The sequence below is a fragment of the Taudactylus pleione genome, unplaced genomic scaffold, assembly GCF_031769625.1.
Source record: "Taudactylus pleione unplaced genomic scaffold, aTauple2 ptg000127l, whole genome shotgun sequence".
Lineage (NCBI taxonomy): Eukaryota > Metazoa > Chordata > Amphibia > Anura > Myobatrachidae > Taudactylus > Taudactylus pleione.
Window position 1 is genome coordinate 13,976,421 of NW_028284529.1, and position 8,705 is coordinate 13,985,125.

Genomic DNA, 8,705 nt, shown 5'->3' on the forward strand with positions numbered 1-8,705 from the left:
AAGGGTTTCCTAGGAGGAGGAGCAGTAGATGGGAGATAAGTGGACTTGCCACCTGTGGCTTGGGATATCCACTTATCCAGTTCCGTTCCAAACAGAGCTTCCCCTGTGAATGGAAGCGCTTCCACGGCTCTCTTAGAATCCGCATCCGCCTGCCATTGTCTAAAGCCACATGGATCTGCGGGCTAAGACAGCCAAAGCCGAGGATCTAGGGGAAAGGCTACAATATCTTTTGAAGCCTCTCCAAGAAAAGAAGCAGACTCTGCAATCTGTTCCGCTAGAGGAACCAGATCCTCTAGCCGGAACACCAGTCTTAAGGCCCTCAGCAAGCTGCGTAGCCCATGCTTCCACCGCCATGTTGACCCAACAGCTGACTAATGCGGGTCGAAGGGACACCCCCGCTACAGTGTACATAGACTTTAAGGTAGTTTCTAACTTCCCAGTTTTTTGTGGTAAAATTAGGTACCTCGGCTTATATTTGGGTCGACTTATACTCGAGTATATACGGTAGATGTCTGTCACATGATAAAAATTAAAAATTGATGTGACATTTACTTTTACTCTCAAGTATTAAATGTGTGCAGGGAACACCTCAAATATAAAGCACATTATAACTCAAAAACCACAGGAGATTTATTGCAAATGTCAAATATGCACAAATTTTACCATATGTGGGCATGCAACAACCTAATGTTCTCAGCCCAGGATTAAGACATTTAAAAACAAACAAAAAACTATTTGATCAGGAAAAAGTTGGATAACTCTAAAAGAAAGGGAAAAGTAACAAGCATATTTGAAGTAAGCAGGATACGTTTAGGGGAATCATTTCCTCTTAACTAGGATCGTAACTAATCCCCTCAGTCATAAAAAACCCCAATCATCTATCAGGGAGGATGGGGGGGCGTTCTCATGTCAGTGGTGATGGTATGATGATGAAATTTCGGGCTATGCAGAGTTGGACATAAAAGCAAATAGGACGGCACTTTTGCACCTAGTAATGGCATATATAAGTCATGTAGAAAAATACAGTTAATTGAAACAAGATAATGACAAGGTCTCACTGAGACAGAGACCCTACAATATAAAATGATCCATTATGCCCCAGAGAGCTTAAGAGGAGGTAATAGATCTAAATATTTACTTCAGATGGACTCAAGGTGGATACACCGGCTCAACGTCTCTCCCATCACCTGCTGCGGGGTGAGCCGGTAGGCGGAGCTCATAAGTGAGCAAAGTTGCTTATTGTGATGTCCCTGTGAATAGTGTAAAACAAACTAACAGACTACAATATTTATACTGCAAATCATCCCAGCTTGATTGCTAAGGCTTTTGGGGCACTATATAATCCAGTTACACAACAATGTTGGCCTCGGGTCAGCTTGTTGTAGAAGTGTAGAAAAAGAACATATGTAAAGTTATGTTTGGACTGTATGGAGCAGAGGTTCCCAAACCAAGTTCTCAAGGCTCCCCAACAGTTCAGATCTTAAGGCCCCCATACATCAGAGATTGATTGCAGCAATCGTGCAATTTGCAATCGATTTTGTATAAAAATCTTTCCCTTTTTCAATCGATTGTGGCAATTCTGCAATCGATTGAAAAAAGAGAGATATTTTTATACACAATCGATTGCAAACTGCACGATTGCTGCAATCAATCTCTGATGTATGGGGGCCTTTACAAATATCCATGGATGAGCACAGGTGGTTAAATCAAATTGATTGAGGTATTAAATTAAGTCACCTGTGGTCAAGCTTGGATATCCTTAAAACCTGTACTATTAGGGTACCTTGAGGACAGAGTTTGGGAACCCATGGTATAGAGGTAAGGTAATTTTTGAATAACTTATGGAAATTACATGGGTGGCTAAGGAATGTGATAAGTTTGCAGAGACCACTTTAGGGTTATGAGACTAGAAGAAAGTCTTGCTGTGCGTGCAGGGACATTGGTTTGTATCCGACATCTACTCAATTTTTTGGAAACAACGCTTTAGAAATCCTGCCTTTTCCCCTGCTTCATTGTATTGTGGCTGGATGTTCAATGCTACAGTGTTATTCATATTAGCAGTGAACTGAAGGTCATTAATAATAGGTGTTACTGATCAAAATCATACCCTAAAGTCACTAGGCTGCTATCTTCAGGGATTATCTCCGGATTTGCATCCTCTTCATTCTCATTACTTTTTAATTCACCCACACTGGAAAGAAAGAGAAAAAAAAAACACAACCAAATAATTAATTAGTTCCAAAGCTATAAAAAAGCTGTTCAAATGAGAACGAGATGCATAAATAATATCATTCCACATGATAAACTTGTGAAATGATTAAGTACATAACAATTATAATTTCTGTATCTGTTTTAGGAGGTTAATTTAACCAAAGATGACAAACTCACTGAATCATGTATAACTTTCACATAGCAGTCAAGCAGTGCCGTAACAGTTCCCACACTCAGAATTCTGAAGAGCAATTTGGCTATTTTAGGGTATCCAAGAAATATCCGATCATAGGGCGGTATTCAATTAGTTTAGCACCCGCGATATAAGTTTCGCCTGCCGGACTTTTAGCCTATTTAGCCGCGGAAACTTATTGTGCGCGTCCCCACTATTCGCTGTATTCGATTCTAAAGGATGCGAAAACGGAGACAGGCGAAGTGAAAACAGGCGAAAAGTGGTGACAGAATCGGAGAAATCAGCCTGAACCCCCCAATAAGCTGCAGAAACATTGGGGATCAATGTAGTAGTGCCCGATTAGTCCTAATAAAACTGTTTGGGGTACTTAACTTTGCATAATTGCCACTAATTAGCGTCTTTCCACAAGTGGTGAAGAATGGCATAAAGCAGTATTTCGGGGTGAAAATAAGTAGTCCAGGCAAATTTGGGGTACCTGAAAATGGGTGCTAGCATCTTTTAATGTCTCAAAAGTGAACTTTTAAATAAAGTCAAATTACACCCCTAAAAATGCACATGCAATCCCCAAAACAATTGACCCCTTCTTAGTGCACCCCTAGAGCCTTATTTCGCTAGTTTGCGAACTTGTTACCCCACCTTGCACTTTTTCGCCCCCAAATTCAAAGTACTTTTTGGGGTGGTTTTTTTTGGACGCAATTGTCCATTGGGGGGCTGTCCCAAGGGCTCGGAATGGTTTCCCCACCTTTGAAACCCCAAACAAAAATTTTGCAATTCTATTCTCCTGCTATCCAGAGGTGAATCTTTTTTGCCTATTACATTGCATTGCGTTTTTGCGTACGCAAAAAGCGGATGGAATTGAATATGGCGATATCTTTCAGACAGGCGAAAATTCGCAATTGGCGATACTTTTTCGAGGATCTCAGCTTCTAATTGAATATGGCCCATAGATGTGATTTGAATGCGGTGGGTGGTAAATCCTATTGGCAGATTATAGCAACAGCATGCATACATGTGCGTTCATCAAGCAGCAGGAAACACTGTGTTATTGTCATTTGTTTGATTGGCCAACCTACAAAACACTGGTTCTAATTGAGCCGAAATGTAATATATAACTCCTGATCCAGCAGAACAAACAAGTGTTAAGTGTGCCGAGAGGTTGCTCAGGCCATGTCAAATCTCTTTATTTCCATCTCTGGCAGTAGGTTCCTTTTAATATGTATGCTTCTAATAGGGTTTAAGACTTTGGTATCGGAAACTTTACTTTTGTTACGAAAATATTTTGCCCCCCTCTTTCAACTTAGATGACAATTATAAGAGAATGAAAGTGGCTGATATGTAGTGTGTTCTCTACTCCCCAGCATGACAATGAAGGACACAGCAACAGTTAATATACACTCAGCTTGTGTAGGGAACGGTTTGCGAGAGCGAACTCAAAAATCATAGCAAGCACATACGCTACATGCAAGAGTTCAAATGGGAGGCCAGTGGCAGTTTTATACCAACCCTGACAAAGACAAATTAAAATGGAAGCTCACAGCAAGATCGATAGAGGTCCTTTAAATTTATTAAAGTTTGTTTAGTCTATAGACATTTGTCTATTCCATAGTCCATGTTTAGAGCCATAAAAAAATATAAATATCACAAAGAAAACTGCTGAGAAAAAGATAAACTTATCGGTAACTGTCATTAAAATAGCTGTTCCATTATCTTTGAATAATTTCTACTCCAGCCCCACATGGTTGACTGTAGGGACAAAGTAAAATTATGTAAGCTGTTCTTATATATAATACACAATTCCATACAGCGGTTAACGCAGTCCGCAAATGACCCCACAAACATGCCAATAGCTGTGATGGGCAGTCAACATACAATGACATTTACCAATGGGAATGATAATGATCTAAACAATTTTAATTGGATTATTATTAAGCATTTGGCCATACGTGGCGATACTGCTAAATGTATGACTGATATCCTTTAAGACACATTTTGATGGGTCTAGTAATCCTATAGTACACAGACAGTGTGTAACTGGGCCATGAAAGTTACTAAGTACCATATATGTTACAACTTACAAGATGATATTCTTTCCCCAGCAAGGCATGCAATAGTACACAGCTTCTCAAGCTCAGTCCTCAGGACCATACACAGTGCATGTTTTTCAGGTCTCCTCACAGAATTATCTCCACCTGTGGATCTTTTAAAATGCGTCAGTGAGTAATGAACACACCTGTGCACCTGCTGAGTGATCTGGAAAACGTGATCTGTGTCTGGTCCGGAAGACAGAGGCCCTGATTCAGAGCCGGACGCTCTGACCAGAGCGCTCGCTCTGAATCAGGGCCCTCCTCCATTAAAATGGAGCGTCCTCCTGGACGCTCGTATAGCTGTGGGTCACCACCCACAGCATATACGAGCGTCCAACAAGATGGTCGCGATGGTCTTGACCATCGCGACCATCGGACTTGCGAGTGAAACCCTGTGGTCGGGTTTCTCAACCACAAGCCCTGGCGTGATTTTGGCTCTATCAGAGCCAAAATCACTCCCACTGACATCACTAGTGATGTCAGTGGGGCCGGCTTGAGACGGTAAGCGTTCCCATGGGAACGCCTCCATCTGGCAGGCACGCCCACCAAAGGGGGCGTGCTGTCAATCAACATCGACATCACGCCCCCTTTGGTGCGAGACCCAGAGCGATGGAAAGTCCTTCGCTCGCCGGGTCTCGCGCATGCGCACGACGGAGCTCCCTCCGTCGTGCGCATGCGCAGTGGGGACCATCGACCCACTTGCGAGCGTACTGCCGCTCGCGAGTGGGTCTGAATGACCCCCAGAGTTTGAGAGCCACTGCAATAGTCTGTATATAAAACTGTCATCTTGTCAAATCAGATGTTTGAGAATACATTTCATATGAGCTTTACAAAGATCATACATTTGCCAGAAACTATGGGCTCGATTCAATTGATCCCGACGCTCTTCACTTCGCAATCAATAGAATCGAGCCCTATATGACGACCTTATCTAGCCAGGGTGTATTTTTTATTCTCCATAGTAACCTAGGGGTCTATGGGCTCGATTCTATTGATCGCAAAGTAAATATCACCGGGAAGGAGCTCCCGGCGCTATTCAATTCAGCGCATTGTTAAGGATTTCTTCTCGCACCCCTCCAGTGTTGACTGGGGTGCGAGCAGAAATCCGACAACAGTACAGACGCGATGCTGTTTTCTGCCCTTAGCGCTGGGAAAACCGCATCATGACGGGAAGTTTAGTCGGCGAATGCCCGTTTTCGCGACTAAACACCCTGTTTAAGGCACAAAAACGGGCATTCCCCGACCTAACTGCGCAGAATTGAATAGTGCCGGTAGCTCCCTCCTGGAACTATTTACTTTGCGATCAATTGAATCGAGCCCTCTGTAGCAATAATCGCAGTACTGCCGCAATTATCGGTCCAACTTGCAGGTGATATTTTAATTTTTATTGAAAATATCCTCGCTATGTACAAAGGGGAACTCGCGGTAATCACGGTCCCTGCAAGTCCTATCCCCGGCAGAAGTGAAATACTTCCATGGGGAAACGTACGCTGTGCACAGTGTCAGCATCCAGAGCCAGCCAGGACCTGCTAGAGAGAGATCGAAAGATCTCTCTCCTGCATCTGGAGGCTCCATAGGCTCAAAGTAGTTTACACCATCTGAAGAGGTTGTAAACTACCAGGGCTAAACTCTGAAAAGCATTGCTTTTTGGAGTTTAGTACATAGGGGTCAGATTGTAGCCCCCATTGATAATTAAGGGGACTGCGATCTGCACTGCTAATTAGCACTTTGCCAGAGATTTCTGTAAAACCTCTTGCATTATGCTTTTAATACATAGGTACAATACATAAAATGACACAGAATTTTATGTAAAAAACAACTTGATACATAGGGGTCAATCCTACTCCATGCGATGATCTCGCCAGTGCGAGTCATTTACGGCAACCCGCATTCGCCAAATTTTGCTTGCAGCCCCATAGGGCAGCGAGCAAAGTTTGGCGAATTCAGGGTTGAGCCTGGCTGCGAAGGGTGCAATGTGCCGGTCCGTATTTTCTACAAGTTCATTATGAAGCAAGTGTTCTTTCCATCTTTAGAGATCATACCTTCCAAAAAAAAAAGTAATTATCCACAGTGAATGAACTTTAACTTCTCCAGGCAACAACCAAACCCATGTTTGTCCGTCATTCTGCCAAACGTTGAAGCCTGTTTAATCACTGCAGCGAAAGCTTTTTCACTGATCCAGAGGTGGTGTGCCTTACACGACGTCAGCCAACATTTGGCATTATGTATGGTGAGCTGAAGCTTTTGTGTGGGACTGACAAACAGTCCATGTGCTGATGTTGCTTCCAGAGAAAGTTTGGAATTCAATAGAGTGTAGCAACCGAAGACAGACTATTTTTATTTGTAGGGCTGACCTGATATGTCTGTGAAGTATGTCGTTCACAGACATATCAGTTGTAAACTTGCGATATCTTTTGTCGATCTAATGATTTATCAGCAAGTGTGTACACCAGTGGTTCCCAAACTGGGTGCCTTGAGGCACTTGCAGGGGTGCCATGGGTTGATGATTTAGGACCAAAATTTAAATTATTTATGGTCCATGTGATAAAACCAGTGCTGGTGACTGCCAGTCCTAAAATAGGTGGACAAACAGAAGTTCAACCCTGTCCACCACCACATAACTGAACCCAAAGATGACAGACAAGCATAATTTACTTAACTTAATAATTTTTATACATTTCTTAATAAGAATCTTGTGACCTAGGGGTGCCAGGAAAGAAATGCTGATACAGTGCGTCACAATTCGAGAAAGTTTGGGAACCACTGGTGTACACAGTTTAAGGAAGGCAATCGAAGAGTCCAGCATCAATCATCACCTTGGCAGAAAGCATCAAAAATGCACCATCTCTCTCAGTGAAGGCAGCAGCTTTAAAAGTGGGAGACCGGAGACATGTCGTATTTACACATTGACAGGGGGGGGGTTTACCTGTTTACAGTGAAATCTGCCGTGTGCTTCCACTTGTATATTTTTTTTCCTGGTCACATGGAAATTTATTCTTGAAATGCCTTTAAATCAGATTACATTTTCAGTTCTGAATTTTTGTTTCCTGTACCTAGTTTTGTTAGCTTCCATGTTATGTATTTATCACAGCTTTTTAAATACACATTTTGAAAGGGAATCTGACCAAGAAAAAATACTGGACACATGGACAGCGGGCAATCAGGGAAGGGATGGGTATGTGAGGGCCACATCAGGGGACAGACCGCAGATATATTATTATTACTAACCTAAATCAGGGGAGGGGTGTCTCTTGGAGACCTACTGAGAGAACAACTAACGTTACCTGCAGAGCAGTTTGAGCTCAGTAGCGGTCTCGGTCGTGCAGCCCAGTTCTGAAGCCAGCTCTGCATCCTCCACGTCTTGGCAGGGACCCTCCGCCAGGCTCAGGTCACAGCCGTGCAGGTTCTCTCTCCACAGGTGTCCGAAGGCGCCTACATGTATCTTTTTAGTGTTCACATATGTAACCTCATACACCGGGATGTTCTCATCCATTTCCCCCGCCATGTTCAGTTCGTGTGACAGCCTGCGCCGCTCCCAAAGCATTGTGGGGAGTGTAGTCCCTGAAGCCAGTTAACGTCCTGTTATGAAAGAGATCAGAGACTACATCCCCCAGGGGGACCGGCGGCGACTGCGCATATAACAACAAACTGTAATATCACTATAATATATTTACACAGACACGTGGACAGGACCCGCCGCCAGCCCATATGGGTTGATGCTAGATCCATCGCTGTATCACAGAGCTCTTAGCAACCAAAGTGTGCTATTTTATTTGTTATAATTATCAATAGTTTCCTATACACGAGGCTGAAGTTAGCTTCTTATTCAGTTTCCAGCTTCTTATTCAGTTTCCAGCTTCTTATTCAGAACATGTTATATTAAACATTTGTATCAAATAGAATCAATAAGCTTACATTGAATAAACAAAATATGGTATCTATTACACAAATTTCAATTGTTCTTTGCTTGGCCCACAAAGCTTTTGGGCATGAAATAGGGTGGTAAAATGGGCACAGGCAGGGGCGTAGAGAGACACGCGGGACCCTGGTAAAGAGGGGGCGTGACCTAATTTCAGAAGGTGTGGCCACGCCCACTTGGAAAAAAAAGTGTTTTGCAGCGCCGGCGCAAAGCCAGTGGGGGGCGCGATCAGTGTGATCGCTCCCCCCTTCAGGCATAGGAGATTGCTGTGTGCTGGGCTGCTGCAGAGGGAGGGAGG

At 43.3% G+C, this 8,705-nt stretch overlaps 1 protein-coding gene across 1 annotated transcript in view; it reads right to left on the reverse strand.

The window, feature by feature from the left end:
* The window catches only part of SNAPC3 (small nuclear RNA activating complex polypeptide 3), a 36,934-nt gene extending 28,839 nt beyond the window's left edge, over nt 1-8,095 (reverse strand). The window contains exons 1-2 of the mRNA XM_088472657.1: nt 7,773-8,095; nt 2,108-2,191 (exon numbers count right to left, since the gene is read on the reverse strand). Coding sequence (XP_088328783.1) covers nt 2,108-2,191; nt 7,773-8,032 — 344 coding nt within the window. The 5' untranslated portion in view covers nt 8,033-8,095. The remainder of the gene's footprint in view (nt 1-2,107; nt 2,192-7,772) is intronic.
* Nucleotides 8,096-8,705: the final 610 nt, after the last annotated feature.